At 38.6% G+C, this 22,922-nt stretch overlaps 1 protein-coding gene across 1 annotated transcript in view; it reads left to right on the top strand.

Annotated features, from left to right (window-relative positions):
* The window catches only part of APBA1 (amyloid beta precursor protein binding family A member 1), an 81,051-nt gene extending 62,223 nt beyond the window's left edge, over window positions 1-18,828 (top strand). The window contains exons 10-12 of the mRNA XM_044657360.1: window positions 10,532-10,651; window positions 15,336-15,476; window positions 18,757-18,828. Coding sequence (XP_044513295.1) covers window positions 10,532-10,651; window positions 15,336-15,476; window positions 18,757-18,828 — 333 coding nt within the window. The remainder of the gene's footprint in view (window positions 1-10,531; window positions 10,652-15,335; window positions 15,477-18,756) is intronic.
* The last annotated feature ends 4,094 nt before the right edge of the window (window positions 18,829-22,922 follow it).

Here is a 22,922-nt window from a genome sequence, read left to right as displayed (position 1 = left end):
TAGAATGAAAATGTTTCAAAGAAGTGTAAGAAGGCAGGGCAACTGGGTGGCTCAGTGGATAGAGGACCAGGCCTGCAGTCAGGAGGTTCTGGGTTCAAATATGGCCTCAGACACTTCCTAGCTGTGTGACCCTGGCCAGGTCACTTAACCCCTATTGCCTAGCCCTTATGACCCTTAGTATTCATTCTAATATAAAGAAGGCAAGTATTTATATACACATATATGTGAAGGCGTTTATTATAAACCCACTTTTGCAGAAGTATGGGAGCTATTTCACTTCAGATTTTTTTAATTATATTGGTTAGTTTTACAGATTGTTCTTTATTATAAGGGGCGACTGCCATTGTAGGAGAAGTGGATAGGGTACACTGGGAAATGTAGGTAATACAAAAGCAAAAGTATAAATAAAATGGTATTTTTAAAAATTATGCAAACATTCTGATAACATTTAGACCTGGATTGTAAATTTTACTAAAATAATTCCTGTTCTATTGATAATTCTTTTCATCAAAATAGAGAAGGGTTCTAATGTTTCCTGTTTTTAAGCTCCAAATAAACACATTTATGTGTGTTCAGCTCAAAATATTCTGAAGTGAGCCTGCCCTCCTTAGAAGATGTAAGTGCCAGCAAACTTACCAGCTGCAGTAATGCTAAAACTCCACACTCATACAATCTAAATTTTGTGGTCTGTAATTGTATATTCAGGCAGAGAATTAGCTGGCAAAGTGCTTTGCTTTTGAAAAAGATAGCTTTTCCCTCATGATGGTTTCTGAGCTAAGATTTGAACCCAGGACTCCCTGATTCCCAAGTCACTATACTGAGCCACCTCTAAATGAGAGAGCATAAGGATCATAGATTAAGAGTTGGAAGGCCATCAAGTTCCACCCTCTTGTTTTTAACATAAGCAAAAACTGAGGCCTAGAGAGTATTTTGGCATAGGGATAAAAGGTAATAAGCAAAACCAAGATTTGAACCCACGTCTTCTGATTCCAAATCTAGAGACCTTTCTACTGTACCTTTCTGCCTCTACATTATAAATTTAGGTTATACAAGATGTCTCAAAGGTCTCAGAACAGTTTTATGTTTTATCTTTGCTGTTCAGGCATTTTAGTCATGTCTGACTTCATTACTCCATTTAGAGTTTTCTTGGCAAAGGTACTAGAGTGGTTTGCCATTTCCTTCTCTAGCTCATTTCATAGACAAAGAAACTGAGGCAAACAGGGTTAAGTGACTTGCCCAGGGTCACACAGCTAGGAAGTATATAGGTTGGATTTGAACTCAAAAAGATGTTATCTTCCTGACTCCAGGCCTGGCACTTAGAAATAAGAGGTAGCTAAGCATAATGGGTAGAGAGCTAGATCAGAATCAGGAAAACATAGGAGATATGGGTTCAAATCCCACTCCTGATCCAAATTGGCTGTGTGATTCTAGGCATGTCACTTCCTTTGTCAGGTGTTCTCTATACCAGGTCCAGTCCCCATTCCTTCACTGAAATAGTGGTTAAAAGGCAGAGGTTGTCCTGAGGAAGGACCAGAGAAAAGAGGGGAGTTAGTTTGGGACCCCTATGCCAATTGGCAGCATTCCAGAAATGGAACTGGTCCAGAGGGGTGTGTCCTCATCTCTGTAAATAGAGGAGAATTAGAGGATACTCTGCCATGCATAATGCCAAGCTCTTCTGATGACATTTACCCAGACAGAATCTCATCCCATTGTACCACTAAGAAGTATCACAGAGTTTGCTTACACAGAAGTTTTTACAGGGATACTTGAGAGCCTTGGGAGAATCTGGGAGACTCTCATCAGTATCTCCACGAAATTAAGCAAACCAGAGACCATTAACTAAATTATAGTGATAGAAGACTTGAATCTCTTAAGAAAACAGATGAGCCCCAAATAACGAGGAAACAGACAAGGATATTGGCAATGGTGGAATTAAAATTAAACAGAATCAAAGCTCCCATACTGAGAGAAACTAACTCAAATTAATATTTTTTAAGCAGTAGAGATGCCCATGAATGAAATCTGAGAACAGGAACCCTAAACAGCTCTTGGCATATAAAAAAATCAATTGAAAAGCTAGCCATAGCGTACTAGACCCTGAAAGAGATGGATTTTGAATACTAGTCTTTTCATCTTGTGTTAGTTTTTGCCCGACTGGATCCTGGGAATGGCCAAGGAAAATTTATCTATGAATAAACCTTGGAAATGATGGTCTAATAGAATGAACAGTTACTCCTGTCCCAAACACCTAGTAATGGTGTGACATTGGTCAAATCACTTAAATTCTTTAGGTTTCAATTTTTTTCCTCTGTAAAATGAAGGGGTTGGACTAGTCCAGGAGTTCTTAACCTAGGAATTTAAAAAAATTTCTTTGAATAACTCTATTTAAATGTATTCCATTTCCTTTGTAATCCTATATATATTTTATTTTATGCATTTTAAAGTATTATTCTGAGGGGGCAGCTGGGTGATTTGGTATATAGAGAGCCAACCCTGGAGCCTGGAGGATGTGGGTTCAAATCTGGCCTCAGACACTTACTATTTAACCCTGAACAAATCCCTTAACCTCCCTTGCCTAGTCTTTATTGCTCTTCTGCCTTAGAACTAACATATAGAATTGATTCTAAGACGGAAAGTAAGGTTTTAAAAACAAAAACATTATTCTGAAAAGGGAGTCTACATAGACGTCACCAGACTGCCAGAGATCCATGACGCTAAACAAGAATTCCTGGTTTGGCCAAGGACCTCAGATATTATCTACTCTATGTATCTTATATCGTTGGTGGTGAGTCATTTTGGTCATGTCCAACTCTTTGTGACCATTTTGGGATTTTCTTGGCAAATATACTGGAATGGTTTGCCATTTCCTTCTCTAGCCATTTTTACAGATGAGGAAACTGAAGCAAACTGGAGTATGTGTGACTTGTCCAGGGGTCACATCGCTAGTCCATTACAATAGATTCCAAATTTTTAGATAATTTTTATCATTATATTATCATTATAGGGTAGAAATTTTATAGATAAATTTTATCATTATAGGATAGAAATTCTTCTCCTTCCTAGTCCCCTTATGCCAATAACATACATTTGAGAAATGACTGGCTAAGGATAAGTGGAAGGTATTATGTTCACCACAGAGGAAAACCAACTGGCTAACATGGGTTAAACCAACAACTTCAACCTCCTTAACTCCCTGGTCTAACCCAATTGAATGAATTAGAAGTTTGGAAATGAGCACAAGTGGTAAACTGACCTAGCCAGGACTAAAGTATTCCACAAAGCAGTTTACTCCAAAATAGTGATCTTTTCACTCTGAATCAGCATAAAGCCAGAGAGCAGAGAGCTGGAACATTCCCTCCTGAAACAACCCAGCTCTACCTACCTCTTCAAAGTAAACATGGCTTCATTTGCTTAGGAGAAAATTGCCAATCTTCTTTGGCACAGGCACAAAAGGCAGGGAGAGGAAGAGGGAAGCATTTCCGAAGCAGATTTTTCATTTTTCATTTTTCATTCATTCAGTTGCTTGAGACTAATCTTTCTAGCAAGGGTACTTTCATAAACAGAGAGTAGAGGAAAGATTTATGGGAGAGAGAAGGAATATGGTGGTCATAGGATTATCAATTTAGAGGAATCCTAGAGTTCTCCTTAGGTAACTGACTCATTTTACAGAAGAGAAAACTGAGCCCTAGTGAAATTAAATGGCAAAGGAATCAGAAATCTTAGAGAGCTGGGGTTTTCTGGAATCTGGAACTGAAGTTAATGAACTTTTCTTTTTAAAATAAATATTATAAACAATAATTTAAATAATTTAAATATTTTAATATAAATATAACTGATATTTAAATTATTAAAATATTTAAATTATTTTAGTTTCTTTTGAAATCACATATACTTTATGCATTAAAAAATATTATTCTGAGAAGGGGTCCATAGGTTCTGCCAAAGAGATCCATGACACAAAAAAAGGTTACAAGCCCCTGCTCTAAAACTAAAAGGGACCCCCATGCCCATTTAGTTCCACCGTCTTCATTTTACTATTGTCCATTGAGAACAGTTGGTTTGGCCAGTATCTTACACAGGAAGTAAGTTCAGAGGTGAGATTTGAGCTCAGGTTCTCCAATTCCTGAACCACTGTTTTATTTTTTTAATTCTATCAATGAGGCAACACTTAGGCAGCTAACTGAAGGCCCAGAAAGGTCTTTCCACCAGGAAAGTACTTGGTGCTATCATGTGGTTCAGTGTCAGAAACATTTAGGTTTATCAGTGGAAATGACATTAGAAAGATCCTTTGCCATCTGCTTTCCCTATGGAAAGCTTCTTTTCTTCTTGCTGGCTTGCAGCTCAAACTGCCTGGGTTGTTGTCTCCCCTTTTTAGAATGTAATCTCCTTAGGATAAGAGACTATCTTGATTTTCTGGTTGTGTTCCCCAGCTAAAACAGTACACTAAATAGATACTTTTAAAAAGTAAAATAAAAATAAATACTTAAAAAAATAAGTACTAAAAAAATTCTGTCTTATAATCAATACTGAGTATCAGTTCCAAAGCAGAAGAATAGTAAGGGCTAAGCAATTGGGATTAAGAACATGGTCATATAGTTAGAGAGGGTCTGAGGTTACTTTTGAACCCAGGACCTCCCATCTCCAGTCCTGGTTTTCTTTCCATTGAGCCCTAGGAAATGCTTTTTCATTCATCACATTCTATCCCATTGGTCACACAGCTAGTTAATAGTAGAGGACAGATTTGAATCCAGGTCCTGGGACTCCAAATCCTACACTCTTTCCCTAATATGCCAGTCTGCTTTAATATATGAATTCCATTAACTAACAGAGAGAGAGAATAAGTAAGGTAAAGTATTTTGAAAATCCTAAAGTGCTCTATAAATGCCAACTTATTATTATTATTATTATTATTATTAGCCTATATCCCCAGGCCTTCAAACTGGTGATGACTTCATTCCTGGAGCCTTCCACCAACCTTAAGCCATGTTTGTAGGGCAATTCAGGGGTGTACTGGTAAGATGCTTAACCTTTTGGGCTGGTGGGGTTCAGGTGGGTATGGCGGGGATAGAAGTCTACACACACACTTCTAAGTTTATTCTGCATTATTAATGCTTTCTTAAAGCTATACTCCTTGAACTTCATAATGCCCCTATAGTGCCTACCCTCCCTCCTTCTTTACCACATTTCAGCTTGTGTTCAGATCTGTTGTCTCCCCTATGTGACTGTGATCCTTGGAGAGCAGGGATTGTCTTTTGCCCTTTTTTTGGATCCCCAGAGATCAGCACAGTGTCTGGCACAGAGTAGGTGCTTAATAAATACTTTAAAAAATAAAATTTAATATAAATAAATAAAAATTTATCACAGCTATTGACAGCAAAACAATAAATAAAGCCTTGATTTGTGACAATTGTGGATTTCTAAGGCATGATTGCTCCTATTTAATGTTTAACAATGGGCTTTCACAAGCCCATTTTCATTTCTCATTTTCATGAGAAAAACCAAACATTCATCTGATCAGAGATAGCTCCAATTTATGTTCAAAGTGGAGCTCATTCTATTCCCCACAAAACCTTCCACTCTAAAGCACTGCAGAAAACAGAGTTCAGATTACCATTGATCCTTAAATATGATTTGGAGTGTTTTCCCCTAAACATATTACCATGAGTTTGCCTGTCAATTTTCTGTCCATTTGCACAACCTTGAGAGGTTTTCCTTCATTCTTTCCCCATCCACTTAGAATTTTTCACTACCTAGAAGATGCTAGTGTCCTAAATTCAAATCCAATCTCAGACACTAGCTGTGTAACCTGTAACAAGTCAATCTCCAACTGCCATATTTTCTTAACTATAAAAAATTGGGATGATAATAGCACCACTCTCCTAACGTTCTTGTAAGTATCATTTGAATTCGTGTTGGTAAAGCCACTAGCACTCTGTAAGGTGCTTGAATAAATGTTTATTCCCTTTCCCTTCTTACATACTCCCTCTTTGTTAAAATGATCAATAAAATCAGTTCTTACATTAATCATATATTTAGGTCTGGAAGGGATGTCAGACTCCTTCTAGTCCTGACCTTCATTTTACAGATAAGGAAACTGAGGCTCAGAGGTCAGTTGACTTTCCCACAAGTCACACGGCTTCTAAATGTTAGAGCTATATTTAAACCTTGTCTTTTTTTTCCTTTACTTTATTCCAGGAACAAATTTACACATAATTTTTCCAAGGTTTCATGATTCATGTTCTCTCCCTCCCCTTTTTCCTCCCCTCTCTTGGAGCTGACAAGCAATTTCACTAGGTTATACATATATTATCACTCAAATTCTATTTGTACATTATTCATTTTTGTAGTAGAGTGATCTTTTAAAACCCAAACCCCACATCATATACCCATACAAACAAGTGATAAATCATATGTTTTTCTTCTGTATTTTTGCTCCCACAGCTCCTTCCCTCAATGTGGATAGCGTTCTTTGCCATAAGACCCTCAGGGTTGTCCTGGATCATCGCATTGCTATTAGTAGCAGAGCCAATTACATTTGATCGTCCCACAGTGTTTCAGTTTCTGCGTACAGTGTTCTCCTGGTTCTACTTATTTTGTCCTGCTTCAGTTCATGGAGGTCTTTCCAGTTCTTCAGGAAATCATCCATTAACCCTGTCTTTTTCATGCCTCATACAGCACTTGAGCCATTACACTGCTTTCTCTCTAGGTGACCATACTGTGTTCACTTCTCTGATCAGAGAAGAACTCTATTATCACTTCCCTTTAGTGACTGTGGCTCATATAATGCCATATTCAGGACTAACAATTATACTCAGGTCTTTTCTCTTTTTTTTTTTTTTGGCCAAAATGCACTTTTATTCTACTTTTGTTTATCCAGTGTAAATACTCCTCAAACCTATTCCCACCATAACATTAAGAGTTATTGTGATCATGTAACCACAAAAAAATTTTCTTAATTAATCAATTTTTTTAAAAAGTTGGAAGGCAATTTGGAACTATGCCCAAAGGGCTTTAAAAAACTATCTGCGGGGCAGCTGGGTGGCTCAGTGGAGTGAGAGCCAGGCCTAGAGACGGGAGGTCCTAGGTTCAAATCTGGCCTCAGACACTTCCCAGCTGTGTGACCCTGGGCAAGTCACTTGACCCCCATTGCCTACTCTTACCAATCTTCCACCTATAAGTCAATACACAGAAGTTAAGGGTTTAAAATTAAAAAAAAAAACTATCTGCCTTTTGATCCAGCCATAGCACTACTTGGATTATACCCCAAAGAGATAATAAGGAAAAAGATTTGTACAAAAATATTTATAGCTGCACTCTTTGTGGTGGCAAAAAATTGGAAAATGAGGGAATGTTCTTCGATTGGGGAATGGCTAAACAAATTGTGGTATCTGTTGGTTATGGAATACTATTGTGCTAAAAGGAATAATGAACTGAAGGAATTCCATGTGAACTGGAAAGACCTCCAGGAATTGATGCAGAGTGAAAGAAGCAGATCCAGGAGAACATTGTACACAGAGACTGATAACACTGTGTTAGAATCGAACATAATGGACTTCTCTACTAGCAGCAATGCAAGGATCCAGAACAAGGCTGAGGGACTTATGAGAAAGAAAACTAGCCACACTCAGAGGAAAAACTGTGGGAGGAGAAACACAAAAGAAAAACAACTGCTTGAACATATGGTCTGATGGGGATATTATTGGGGATGTAGACACTAAATGATAACTCTAGTCCAACTATCAGTAATATGGAATTAGGTCTTGATCAATGATACATGTAAAACCCAGTGCAATTGTGCGTTAGCTAAGGGGGGTTAGGGGGGCTTGGGGGAGAGGGAAAGAACATGAAATATGTAACTATGGGAAAATATTCAAAATGAAAATTTAAAAATAAAAAATAAATAAAAAGTTTGCCCATTACTGGCCTAATGAATGGACAGTAATTGAAATAAAAGAAATAAATAACAATAAAAAAGTAAGGGAAAAAAAGTTATTGTGAAAGGCAGTTAGGTGGCTTAGTAAATAGAGAGCTATGCCTGGAGACAGGAAGTCCTAGTTTCAAATCTGGCCTCAGATAGCTGTATGACCCTGGGCAAGTCATTTAACCTCAAATTGCCTAGCCCTTACTGCTCTTCTGCCTTGGAATAATACTTAGTATTGACTCTAAGACAGAAGGTAAAAGTTTTTTTTAAAAAGAGTTATTGTGAGAAAAATATCTTACAAATATTAATGTTATTTATTAAGCACTCTAACCTTTTATAAATAACAATTTATAGAATCTCCATTCTGCTCATTGAGCATGTTTTTGTCCAATACCAAATAGTTTTTGACAATTACTGCTTGATTCATTTCTAAGTCAGTAGTTCAAATATTATTTCATCTGTTTTAGTCGATGTATTCCTTGATATTCTTATTTCTTTGTTCTTCAATTATAAAGTTGGTTATAATTTTATCTACTTCTATAAAGTAGCTTCACTGGCATTTTAAATAATAGTTAATTACATTTATAAATCAATTTGGGCCTATTATCACCATTTTTACCACTTTCAACTACTAGCATGACACATAAGCTGTGTAAACAAAACTATTACCATGACATAGACACTTGTGTAAATATAATATTCCCACATAGATTTCCTTACTTGAAAATTCATCATCATCTCCATTTTGATAATGTATTTCTCTTTTTTGTTGTCGTTAACTGAGAGTTCATCAATTTTAGTAGTCATTATGAAAAAAGTAATTCTTGGTTTTTCCATTTATCATAGTAGAAATCAAGATGGAGGAAAGAAAAGAATTTTTAACCCAACTTTTAAAAAAAATCAGTGTTAAAAAGTGTTTATACATATAATTGGAAAAAAATAAAACATTACTACCCTCCAAAAGAAATTCCACTGGCTCCTACAAAAAAAAGAAAAGAAAATCAGAATGAAAAATGATTTTGCTTTATGACATAAAATAATGAAAACAGCTTCTGAAGACTGCAAATTATAGATGATCCAAAAGACAATGAAGAGAAAACCCAATTCTTTCCTCTTTTATGATTTAAAAATGTTTCCCTTGGTTCTCTATGCATTGTCTAATAAAAGTAAATCAGCTTTGGGGCTTTCCTAAAAGGGATAAATTGTGCAGTGATGGCTAGATTCTTCCATAGACTAGTTCTTCCAGCTACACAAAAAGGAAAGGGGTCTCAAGCTAGAACGAGAAAGGAGAGATTGTTTTAATGAGGCCTCAAAGGGAGACTGTTAATCCTCTAGGTTGTGAATATTTTGTTTTGGTTTGGTTTTGTTACAGAAGAATTTACTCTAATAAGGTAAGGATTGGGCAGCAATAGAGTAGACAATGGAAAGCCATGGTTGCCTCCAGATTTCAGTTCACTCATTTGTCTCAACAACAGGCTGCCCTCACCATGAAACCTCTTACCTTCTTGCAAGGGGTAGAATTAGCCAAGTCAGGTTTCACCTCCCTTCCCCGTTTTTCCCCATCCCTTCATGTGTATGTGCCAGTAAGCAATATAAAATGCCAAACTAGCACGCAGCAGCTGGGAGGAGCAGAAGCCAGGGGTTCTGAATTAGCCACAGATGGTAACTGGGAGTTGGTCGTGCCAGTCTGATGCACCTGCTTTGCAAAAGAGGAAAATGTAGAGTTTGAATTTTCACCCCCAAAAGCATCCCCTCCCCGTCCCCCTCACTCCCCCATTTCAAGGAGCCTTTGGCAAATTGTGTTTAGCCAATATTTTGTCTTTCTAGAAGAGTTCACATGACGGTTGTCTATAGAATGACAAGAGACAACAGTGTTTTCATGTTTTCCTAGAAAACCGTCCATTTTTCCAAAGAAATTACCCACAACTTCACATGCATAATCAGTATCATACTGCTTGCTGCTGTTATTCATGAAAAACCAACTGCTCAATTCAGAACCATTTATTAAACACCTACTATGTAGCAGGCACAGGGCTTGGGGTAGAAAGGTTACAAATACAAAGAAAAAATAAAACCTGCTCTTGTGGAGCTTATATTCTACCAGAGGACTGGAGGGGAGGAGAGGCAGAACAAAAACAATTCTTAGATGAGCAGCAAGCATTGAGTAAGGGTTTACTTTGTGCCACGTACTTTGCATACTTTGCTACTGTCGTGGGGATAGAAAGACAAAGAATGAGACAATCCCCATTCTCAAGGAATTTACCTTCTGTACATATACATGCAGAATAAATAGAAATCAAATAGAAGGAGCCTCCCCGTCCCCCAATAGAGCCTTTGGAAAAGAGGAATATAGAAGGTGGCGCTGGAACCCAGGCTTGAAGGAAGAGATTTGCCAGAGCCATGGCGAGGAGGGAGGACATTCTGAGCATCAGAGACACTGAGATGGGAGAGAGGATGTTGTGTATGAGAAACAGGTTGGCAGGAATGTGGAGAGAAGGAAGGGGAACATTGTTAAAAAAAATTATGCCTGTTGGGATTTGTTTTTTGCTTTATTATTGTCTCCCCTGCTGCTTGGCTCTCGTCCTCACCATGTTAGTGGGTTTCTCCCAGGGTTTAAAGAATCAGTCTCGAGTGAAGCTGAACATTGTGAGATGCCCCCCAGTAACCACCGTATTGATCAGAAGACCAGATCTCCGATACCAGCTGGGTTTCAGTGTCCAGAATGGAATCGTAAGTATTACCAACCGAATACTTGCCAGAAACCCCAACAGAAATGTAATATAGTTTGTCGGGTTTTTTTTTTAAGCCCTTACCTTCCATCTTAGAAGAGTGGTAAATGTTAGGCAATGGGGGTTAAGTGACTTCCCCAGGGTCACACAGCTAGAAAGTGTCTGAGGCCATATTTGAACCCAGGTTTCTGGGCCTGGCTCTCGATCCACTGAGCCACCCAGCTGCCCCCAGTTTGTCTGTTTTTTTAAGTCTGTCATGTCTGGAAAGAAACGCAGATAGTGGGATAATCAGCACACTTAAACTCATCTTCCCTTCCTCACTAGATTTTATCCTGATTGAGATTAATCAGTGCCACTGTAGGCTGACTGCTTTAAGTAAAAGCTTTAAGTAAAAATCTGACCACTGGGATAGTTTTTATAACTATCCCAGTGGTCAGATAAATATTTTCTCCAGAGCTGGGCAAAATAGTCCAAAAGAAAGCATTGCATTCAAATCCTGCCTTTGATAGTCACTAGCTGTGCCTTTAAATTCTTTTTACCTCTTCCATCTCCTCTTCTTCTTTGTGGATCTCAGGCCTTCCTGATCTTGTCAACTCTAGTAGGTTCAAGTATCATCTTTATTCAGACAACTCTCAAAGCTATACAGGGTTTAATGAAATAGTTTTTAAAATTATTATTTATGTTATTTATAATTTATTATATATCATCACATGATTTGTATATATTATAATAATTTCTATATAATATAATGATTTGTTACATAGTTCTTTCTATTATAATTATGTTATTATTATTTATGTTAAGCTTTACTAGCTCAAGAATGCACTCAGACTTTTGGGACACCCTGTATATCCAGCCCTCACCTCTTTCTGTTGTAAGCTTTAGTCCTACATCACCAGCTACCTTCTGGATAGCCACCTTGCCTGTGTTTGTCAGAGTTTGGTCGTCCCTTCTCTTTGTTTTCTGTGGCTAAGCTATGGTCTTCTCCAGGACAGAAAGTTATAATCAGTCCTTTAAAATTCAAACTTTGAATGGCCTTTGCTAGCAAGAACCCTGTCAAAGACATTGTGAAAGCCCAAGTTTAATTAAATTATATTCACCAACTCTCAGGAGATAGCCCTGGTGTAGCAGATAGAGCAAGTCTTAAAACCAAGAAGATCTGAGTTTAAGTCCCACCTCTGATATACACTAGCTGTGTGATCACTCTTTCCCAATGGTCTAGGCCAGTGATGGGCAAACTATGACCCACAGGCCAGATGTAGCCCCCTGAAATGTTCTATCCAGATTTGAGACATTATTCCTAATCTGATGAATACAATGAGTAGGATACAATACAATGAAACTTAGAAAGAGTTGCCTTAGAAACAGACTGACAGATGAGCATTTCCTTTCCTTCAGCCCCCTCTTTAGAAAGTCTGTCCGTCTCTGGTCTAGGCAACTTTCTAAGATTATATAAATTGTAGAGGAGGTACCAACTTTTATTGGTAAAGGCAATTTCCTCACCTGGGAGTTCTCCTTTTTCAATGAAATCACTGCTTCTCACTTTATCCACAAACTTATTTCCTCCCTCAAAGTATCCTGATGTATTAGACAAGCTTAATTTCCCCTCAGAAATTTTTTTGCATTTTTTTCTCCAAAAGTTGCTTTAGATATTAATCCTAGTGACCTTCAAAAGACAGTCTGCTGTACTCTGTCATGTCCTTTATACATTAGCACAAGTTCTCTTGGCAAAGTATTGCTATTTTATGGGCCCCTCCTCTATTTGCTTTTGAAAGGAGCAAATAAATCAGCAAAAACTATATGGTCTGAGTCTTTTTTTTAATTCATATAGTATTTCCTCTTTTCTCTTAATTTATGGTGAAATAATGAACTGAAGTCCAGAAGACCTGAATTCAAAAGTGGCTTCAGAAGCTAACTGTGTGACTCTGGACAAGTCACTTAACTATTTGTCTCAGCCTCCTTATCTGTAAGATGAGCTGGAGAAGGAAATGGCAAATTTTCATTCCAGTATCTTTGCCAGGAAAACCCCAAAGGTAATCACAGAGAGTCAGACATGGCTGAAACAACTCACCAATGATGCCATTTTCTCTAGGACATTAAAAAAATACTCACCTTTCCTTCTAGTGCCAGAAAATGTTTGGAGTTAAGTTGGGTCAGTCAGGGAGATCAGAGACAATCCCAGGGAATCTACCTGCCTTGAGGACTAACGGGAAAAAAAGAAAAAACCAACAAGAACCATTAAGTAATTTTTAGATGATTTCATTAAATGTTTATTTATTGTTTAAAATAAAAAAACCATATTCTGGAATTAAAAAATGGCCAAGAGAAGATCAAGCATTCCTTTCCTTTTAAAAATGACCTTGGTTTGTAGGTGGTAGTATTATACTTTTAAATTCCAGGCTGACTATTGCATAAACTCAAGGACATTTAATATTGACACTAAACCATTGCGCAGGCACAGATCCCTCTTAAATGTAGATTTCCAGCACAGATCTTTCTTCCAAACTGCAGACCCACAGCTCCACCTAGATGGAGCAGTGCCTCAAACTCAACCCATCCATGCACCCAGCCAACCTGTCACCTGCATCCTAATTCTGTGCCTTCTCCTGACTTCATTGTTTCAGAAGTACCAAACTATGCCCAGTCTCCTTTAAACTTGAATCATCTTCATTTCTTATTTCTTATATTCATTTAGCTATCAGTGCCATCAGTTCTTTCTCTAAAATCTATTATATTCCTCACTCACTCAATGAACAAGCGTTTATTTAAGACCCATTTTGTGTATGGATTGGTAAAAAAGATAGTCTAGGAGCCAGAAATACTTGGATTCAAGTCTCATCTCTGATACTTGCTGACTAGTTTGGAGAAGCTTTTTCCCTCCCTATTTTGTATTCTCAACACTTTAACACAAAGCACATGGTAGGTGCTTAATAAATGCTTGTTGGATGACTAACCCTGGGCATATCACTTAACATCTTATTGTCCCAAGTAAATAAGACATATTGTAGCATAGAAGCTGATCTTCACTGGTAAAGTCAATTCTTTACTCCTTCCTCTTGGGGCAAAGGGGAACCTTTTACCCCAAGACCAACAAAATTATAATTCCAGTCAAAAAAAGCTCTGAACAAGATGCCAGGGATTCAAAGACAAAATCACAAGTCTCTTCTCTGAAAGACTTTATCAATTACATTTTCTTTCTATCCCTCTTTTATCCTAATAGCAGTCCTCATTACTACCCACTCATTACAATATCCTTCTTCCTTTAGGTCTCTTCTCCATTCTGTTTCACTCTCTAAGATAAAGATTATTTTTTTAATTTTTAAACCCTAATATCTTTTATATGTATCCTTCTATATTAATTTTGTTTGTTATTTGGGCTAGGCAATGGGGGTTAAGCGACTTGCCCAGGGTCACACAGCTAGGAAGTGTCTGAGGCCAGATTTGAACCTAGGACCTTCAGTCTCTAGGCCTGGCTCTCAATCCACTGAGCCATCTAGCTGCCCCCTACAAAGATTCTTAATATGTGTGTGTTTATGTGATGGACCCTTTTAGTAATACCGATGTCACAATGCAATCAGTTTTTTTATTCATCAAATTCTAGCCAGGATATGGGGAAATGTTTTGAATTTGGGAATTTGTGACCTTTAGGAAAATAATCTATTATAGAAAATTAAGAATTGAAAGGATGAGCCATTAAATGGCCAGAAGAAATCACTCTTTATACCAAGACCTGACTTAGCTGTGACCATTCAGAACGAACATACAGTGATCCCTCACCTATGGCAGTGGTTATGTACCAGAGACCCCCCCACAATAGGTAAAAATCCTCAAAGCAGCAGCATTATATTTATTTTATTCTTTGATGGTAAGCATCTTCCTGGGGCACTTGCTTTCACTGCCAAAAGCCTTAGAAGGCGCGGAACGTTTGGGTGGCATAGTGCTTGAAATAAATTCAGATTTTTACAAAAACTTCACAAAAACACAACACTGCAGAGCAACACGACAAGCAGAGATCAGATGTCGATATGAAGTGGACAAGGAGAGAGGCACAGTGTGGGAGAGCAAACAGAACGATGCTACAGTCACTGAGCCAATCAGCACCCAGGATACAGAACACAGCACTGTGATTGGTTGCTTTTCATCAACCAATAGTGTGCCATGTACAATCTCACATTGGCAAACCATGCCAACAGTGCTACAGTCACTGAGCCAATCAGCACCCAGGATACAGAACACAGCACTGTGATTGGTTGCTTTTCATCAATCAATAGTGTGCCATGTACATTCTCACGTGGCTTGCACAAACGGTAGTGGTGAACTGCATTTCCATTGTGTACAGTACTGTAGTCATCTGCAAAAACCCATGATATAGCGAAAACTGCAATACAGAATTTTATATATATTTATATATTTTATATATATTTAAAACCTGTGATACAGTGAAGCTGCAATAAGTGAACCGTGAAATAGTGAGGGATGACTGTATAGTGTAAAATTAGATTTAAATTCTGTGATTCAGAGTGTCATATGGAAAGTTTAACTAGCTAAGCCATATTTTTAGTGGAAGGAAGATGACTGGAAGAAATTTCAGCCCCTTTTTCTTCCTTGCAGATGATAGCTACTTCATCAGAGAAGATGGCGGTTCCTGAGTTAACAGGGATTAACTGGGTCTTTTCTCTCACCAGATCTGCAGCCTCATGCGAGGAGGGATAGCAGAGAGGGGCGGCGTTCGAGTGGGACATCGAATCATTGAAATCAATGGACAGAGTGTCGTAGCCACACCTCATGAGAAGATTGTGCACATTCTCTCCAATGCTGTTGGGGAGGTAGGAGCTAGGATCCGTAGGGTTGGAAAGGGGTCGGTATACCTGGCCACTGGGCAGAACTGTAAGTAAACCATCCTGGCCAGAGGACTCTCGGAGATATCTGGGGGTGGTGTCTTATGCTGCCTTGGTTTTCCATCCCAGTGTTTAATAAACTCTAGATAATCAGGGAAGTTTTTCTCACACCTAAGGTAGCTTTCTATTGCTAGAATTTTAACCCATCCTTTGATTTGATCAAGGCATTTAAAATGTCATAGAGTACTAAACCTGGAGACAAAAAGGAGAAAAAAATTTTACCACAAATTTATGCTAGCTGTAAAACCCTGGGCAAGACTTCTGAGTCCTTGGTTAACTCATCTATAAAATGGGAATAATAATAACACCTGTCCCACAGGGTTATTGTGAGATCAAAGAAGATAAGAGATGTGCTTTGGAAACCTTATTCTCTCTTCAGGTGACAAAGACAATAACTGGTAGCTTGGAGCTTCTATTTTAAGTAAAATTAAGTCTCTTTTTGGTCTCCTCTTCATCTAGGCTTTTATTAGCTTCTCTCTTTTTTAATCTTTTGTTATTTTTCTATTTGTTATTTCCATTGTTATCATTATTTTTGTTATGTTTGTGGCCTTTTCAGGTGGAGGTGCTTCCTATGGCCCAATGTTTGGGCCTCCACATTAAGCTTAACAATTTTTATTGTTTTGTTAAGGCTAAACCAATGGAAAATCATCTTTAGGTTCCTATGTATATACATCATACATTCACAAACATATGTATTTATAGATGCATGTGTGTTTTTAATATATTTTACATACATCCACATACAGATACACACACGTGTATGGCTATGCACAGACATACACATAATATAAAAATGCCCTCTATTTTGACTGGGTTCGGTTATAAGTATGAAATATACTTTGGCAAATGGGGGAATTCCAATGGCCACCCCAGCCTGACTGATTCTATACCTGATTGGTATTATCCTAATAAGAATATCCTACAAGGACAGGATGAATTGGGTCAACAAACACGTAAACTACAATTTTGAAGGCCTCCAAGGTGTGAGAATTTTTTTCATATACTCTGTTAATTTCTATATAAGGGTCAGTGAGCATTTCTGTGCATTACTGTGTCTTGAGTTCTGGATCAGAGATTCCATCCAGTCTACTGTTTTGACATTTTTTTTGTCCCTAGAATCCCAAAGAATGCCTTCTCTTTTAACAAAATTTAGTTAATAAATGAAAAGGACAAGGACCCTGTTCCCATGGCATGGGGATGAAGAGGGTTAGATAATTTGATGGGCTACTTCCTAATTAGCTATTTACCAGTTAGAGGTGTTTGGGGATATTCAAGGGAAGGGCTGAATAACAAGCTCCTAAAAGTGTATTTATTGATCTACCTGACTGAGCTTCGGGTCTGGTCATCAAGAGAATCATTGACCTCTATATCATTTTATTCTACTTTGAAAAATGTTTATTTTATATTTTTATTATTTATTCATTTATGTCCTCATCAATAATCCAGTATAATAAAAAATCACTTTCAAGATAATATTAATTGTAACAAAGGGAATTAAAACCTCAGGTAATAGGTTCAGCCAGCTATCACTGTCAAGTAGGATATTTGGCTTTGAATCATGGTCCCATCCAACCCTGACTGCTTGACCAAAGGCTGGAGATAAGGAGGCTGGAATAACAATATAGGAATTTTGCAGCTGAAGGTGGTCTGAGAATAGGAGAGAAGTGGGAGAACACTGAGCTCACAGCACTACATGAATGGTATCCTTCAATGATCAATATCCTTAGCTTCTCAATACCACTTACATGGTATAATTACTGTTTTATATAAGCCCATCTTTATATAACTTTTTGAGGCTCCAGTAAATGTTTCAAGGATTCAAAAGTGACTCCACAAGTTATTTTTGGTTTAAGAAAAACAAAATAATTATCTAATGGCTTCAGACACTTCCTAGCTTTGTGGCCCTGAGCAAGTCTTTAATCCCCATTGCCTGGTCCTTACTCCCCTCTTCTATCTTGAACCAAAACACAGTATTGATTCTAAGACAGAAGGGAAGGGTTTTTTTTAAATGTTAACAAAGAGAGACCCACTTGTCTCTTACTTCCTGTAGCTTTTTAAAAATGAACATCTTGTTCGCGACTTTTGTTTTTATATCATAGTTCCAGCTATCATACTCCCTTCAACTCCTCCTGATCCCCAGTGAGTTTTCCCTTGTATCAAAGAAAATAGCTAAGTAAAACCAAATGATATTGCATCCACATCTGCAACCACAAAGCTCCCCGAAGCTTTTTGCTTTTGTTCATGAGCACTGCTTATTATTGATTCATGTTCTTATTCGTATCTTCTGAGACAAGGGGGAAAATCTGAAGCAACAGCCACACAGTATTTTTCATCTTTTCCTTTCCCTTTTTTCTTAAGCTCTGCGTAAAATGCTGGAGAGAAATAAGATGAAATATTCAAACCCGGGTTGCCTGACTCTGTATCTAGTGTTTCTCCCACTAGACCTTCTTTTGTATTCAATGGTCATTTTATTTTACATTTATTACACTAACATACTAAGTGGCAGTGTGGCTTAGTGGAAAGTATGGGGCATTTGGAGCCAGTGGATTTGAGCTGGAATCCTACCTCTGTTACATACTACTGTGGGAACTGGAGTAAATCTTAATCTTTTAGACTTAATCACTCTAGACCTCAGTTTTCTCATCTGTAAAATGAATGTATTAGAATAGATGACATCTCCAATTCCCTCTAGCTCTAAAGACTTTCCTCTTTTTGACTAGCTAAGAGTCTGGGCACCTAGGTGACACAGTGGCTAGAGCGGTGAGTCACGCAGATTCCAGTTCAAATTTGACCTCAAACACTAGTTATAGTATGCTGGGAAAAGCTACTTGGCCCTGTTTGTCTCAGTTTCCTTATTTATATGATGAACTGGAAAAGGAAATGGCAAACCACTCCAATATCTTTGCCAAGAAAACCCCAAAAGAGTTGGATACAACCAAAACAACTGAATAACAACAATAATGTTCTTCATATAGCAAATATAAAATATAGAACTTGGAAATTCCATGATGTTCTTCATATAACAAGTATAAAATACAGAACTTGGGAATTCCATGTTGACTTGACCAAGATCCCCTCACCTGCTCTCTTCTTCTAGGCAGAGAATTCCCAGTTGGTCTTGCTTTATAGGCAAATGGCTTTCTAACTTTTAGCTTTGTGGGTGCTGCTTAACGGACTGGTTGTGTCTCTCTTTTCCCCTCCCTCCCAGATTCACATGAAAACCATGCCAGCCGCCATGTACAGATTGTTGACGGCACAAGAGCAGCCTGTTTACATCTGAGACCTGAGCTCCTCACCTACACGACATGCATGGAGGACACCTCCTCGCTAGTGGCTATGTTTCTAGTGCTGCATATTTGTGTCCATGGAGATATTTCGTTTGCACTCTCTCTCTCACACACGATGTTTCGTCACGCACCAGAAGAAAAGTATCCATGAGGACCCCTTTTTTCTCCCTTGCTCCATCTTTCACCCAGTCCCCATCCCCAAATACAAGTGATGTTTTCATGTGTGTAGTTCCTTGCAGAAGGGAGAGCTGCCCGGATCTTCCCAACAAACGTACCTGCTCGGCGTTTTCAGCGTGCCTGGCATCCTAGAAGGGGTAGAGAACCGAAGGGGGAACTAGCTTTCTCATGGTGTCTGGATCTCACAAAAAGGCTTACCAGACGGGGGTGATGGTAAGAGCTGAAAACCCCAGCAGCTGGAAGTTCTCGGTGCTCTTGTCCTCTCTCGGTGTTCGTGTGTGGGTACGGGATGGGGAATGGGGAACCAAACCACATATCTTAAGGATCTTCATTGACCAAAGCAGATTGAGGGCTTACTCTTCACGATTTCTTCACAGAGTTCCTGAGCAGGTTTTGAATAGGTTCTATGTTTGGTCTTTAATTTGCAATATGTTTATTTATTATAAATATAAATCTTAAAAGGCCATGGAGATAAAGGGGGTGGAGAGGGAGCAGTGACATTTTGAAAGTGGTTTTAATGGGCCTTGCAGCTAGCGTCAAGATTTCTCAGGCCCGCTGAGTTTACACCACGTCACTAGCCAACAAATACCAAAAGGGGTCACCTATGGCCTTTCTCTTACCCTCCATCTCATCCATCCCACTCCACCAGGGTTATAAGTTTAGATGCCAGGTGCCCAAGCACCATTCCTGGAATGTCCATCCTTTCCTGGTCCCTAGAGGGGCTATATGGGTTGAAATTCTATCTTCACTCTGTCCTTTGGGCATTTGGCCCACTTTTAACTGAGGCACTTCCTAGTTTTCGCACTCCCGAGGCACTTTCCCCCCAGGCTTTTGACCAAGCTCTCCCAGATTCAGTGAATTGAATGAAGCTGCTGCCCCTAAGCTGGCTTGAAAACAGGGATCCTGTCTGGTTACCTAGAAGAACATCCATCTCTTCCTTTCCTAAGTTTTAAGTTCCTCTGGTCCATAAGCTGAACCAAGCTTCTCTTCTCCTCGGGACCAACGAGACACGAACATTCCCTACGCAACAGAAGTGAGCATGGAGGGGACCTTATGGCCCTGGCTGAGAATGTCTAAGCTTCATTTTCCAGCCTTGTGGATCTGAGAGAGAGTTGACCTGGTGTTGAATGTTTCCTCATGTTATTCAGGTGCCTCATATTTATGGACTCTTAGTTCAGCAAAGGCGTCTCAGTAATACTGTTATTCTGAGCCAGTTTTTACATATTCTTGGTCCAAAGAATATTTTTGTTTTCATGTGGGGTGTAGTTTTGGTTCTTTTTGTTTTTGTTTTGAATTTTTTTTGTTTTGTTTTGGGGGAGGGGGAGGGAGTTTGTCTTATTTTGTTTGTGACCTCTGTGGAATCAGGGGAAGAAAAACTAATATATTTTTAATATTAATATAAAACCCCTTGTCCTCTGCTTTTAAGATATTTATTCATTATGTCTGCTGACATAGGAATTCAGTGAGCAAACTGGGGGTAGTGGTTATTTATTGCCATGGAGGAGAAAAGGGAAGGAATGAAAATAATAAATATAAGAACCAAAAAATAGGCCCACATCTCCACCAGGAGAAGTTACTACGAGAAGGTCTAATCTGCTTTTCTTTGGGGCTCTTTATCAATTCAGTTTCATCCTAAACTCAGGGGAGTCCCATATCTTGAAATTATCAAACGGTTAGTCTTCAATTTTAGAGCACCTGCTTGATGGGGAAATGAAGCCAGACAGATTAAGATAACACCATTGGGAAAGAAATGACCCATTCCTCAAAATTAAATGTGTAAGTGATAAAAGGAGCCCTGAAGTCACTTTCTACTGAAGGCTGGCCTTAGGCTGAAAATTATGAAGCGGCCAAAGTTGGTCTTCATCTCCTTTCATAGGTCTGCCACCCTCTTGTTTAAGAGAGCTCTCTTGTGAGGAAAGCATTACATGCTAAGGTGTATTAGATGTTTGGGGATCCACGTGCAATAGTAGTCTGTTTGGAATCAGGAAAAAACAAGGGATAAGTCACTGACCCCACCCCAAAAAAGCTAAGATTATACCTGGAAGAAGGTTGCTCACCTAGATCAGTGAAGAGTTTCCACAATGAAAGTCTCCTGATGAAATCACAGGTCAGGCTCTCCTCACTCTTCCTCCAAAAAAGAGTTACGGATTTAATATGTATCTTTGGGAGTGATTAAAGTTCAAAGGAGAAGATATCTTAATTTAAAAAGAATGAATGGATAATGGTAGAATTTAAAGGTGGTTGTTTGGGGAGGTCAAGACCTCTCCTAAACTTCACTCCAAGTACACCATGGTAGAAAGTCCCTCTTTGTGTGAGGGCTGCCCTAGCTATACTGGAAACACCTTCCCGATTTGTTGCTTCTAGAGAAAATTCTGGCATTGGCTTTTGATGGTGCTTGAATAACAGATTGTCCTGCCCTCTCGCCCATTTTTTCCTCACCAGCTCTAGATCTCACCCCAACTCCTACAACAATGCCTTACCCAGAATTGGTGCTCAGTGAATGTTTCAAGGGAAGGGAGATTCCAAGGAAGGAAGGGGAGAAAAAGTGGATTGCCTGTTGTTAACCTTGATAAAATCCCGGAAAGGTTTAAGAAAAACAGAAATGACATACTTAGTGAATAGATCAGACTAAGAAGAAAACTGTCTTAATGGCCCACCATTCACATTAAGTAAAATTAGTCCCTTGCTCCAGGTTTGTGAATGCTGATTATCACAAGTGACGTTTTCTGACCACCAATGGGCAGAGGTGATGTGGTTCATGGGTAGTTTTCTTAATGTTAGCAACTTAGTTTATAAAGATCACATTTTTTTAAAATAAAAGTTTTTTCTTAACAGCCCTATATATAGTAATATATGTAAATATGATAAATACCATGTATAATTGAGAAGACTATGTACAGAGCAGCCTTCCCAAAAGTTGCCTGAGTGAAAAGCTACTCCATGAGGGGTTAAACAGTGCTGGTGACCAATGTCAGGTATCAACTCCCCTATTTATTTACCTCTTTCTCATTCTGTGGAGATGACAATAAGAGTCCAGCTCTAGTTATTGCATGTGAGGCTTGCAGGGAGCCACCCCTTGACCCCTGGGAGTTTGGGACGGTAAAAGACAAGCCTCTGCCTAAACTACCTGGGAACCCAAGCTCACTTCTCAAATAACAGTTGCCACTGCCCAGCAAGGGAGACTTAAGAGGAAGAAGCAATGCCCAGAAGGGCTGGCTACCATTTATTAATAGACTGGTTTATTTTCCTGAGAACTAACACACAAAAGGTAAGTCACATTTTCCATAAGCACAGGTCCCCCAAAGACCCCAGAGTAAATTGCTACCTCCCCTTTCTTCCTTCTCCTACTCTGTACACCCTTCCAATACTTCCTTCTCCCACTCTATACATACCCACCCAATACTTATACACATCCGATAATACACAGACACATTCCCATAATCTGTTGGATTAAAAAGAAAACATCCATTTGTCCCTTCACGGGGGTTTGACCCAGTTGCATAACTGTTGTCAGTGTTTACATATAAGGGACCACCTTGAATCTGCCTCCGTTTCCCTCAGGTTTGGGGAAAAAAATCCATTCATTGGTTTGAATCGTTTCCATTGTCAACTCTTCCGTTTGGGTTTCCTTGAGTGCAGGACTTCTTAATTTATGCTTTCCTGAATCTCGGCAGTGTCTGAAGATGACAGTGTGGGTGTGAGGTTTCTTGTACATATTAGCACAGTACCTAGACTATGAAGTTGTAGTCTTGTTCTGTAAAGAAGGTGAGATAGAACTTATTGTAAAGCGTGGGGAGAAGTACAGTATTGTATTTGTAACAATATCGTTCTTTGTATACACTAAACTTAATGATCTCTATATATAAAATATAAATATATATAAATAAATATATAAATATATATATATATA

Source organism: Gracilinanus agilis, chromosome 1 (assembly GCF_016433145.1).
Source record: "Gracilinanus agilis isolate LMUSP501 chromosome 1, AgileGrace, whole genome shotgun sequence".
NCBI lineage: Eukaryota > Metazoa > Chordata > Mammalia > Didelphimorphia > Didelphidae > Gracilinanus > Gracilinanus agilis.
The sequence above is the reverse complement of the archived record's forward strand: the minus strand, read 5'-3'. Positions and strand labels throughout refer to the sequence as shown.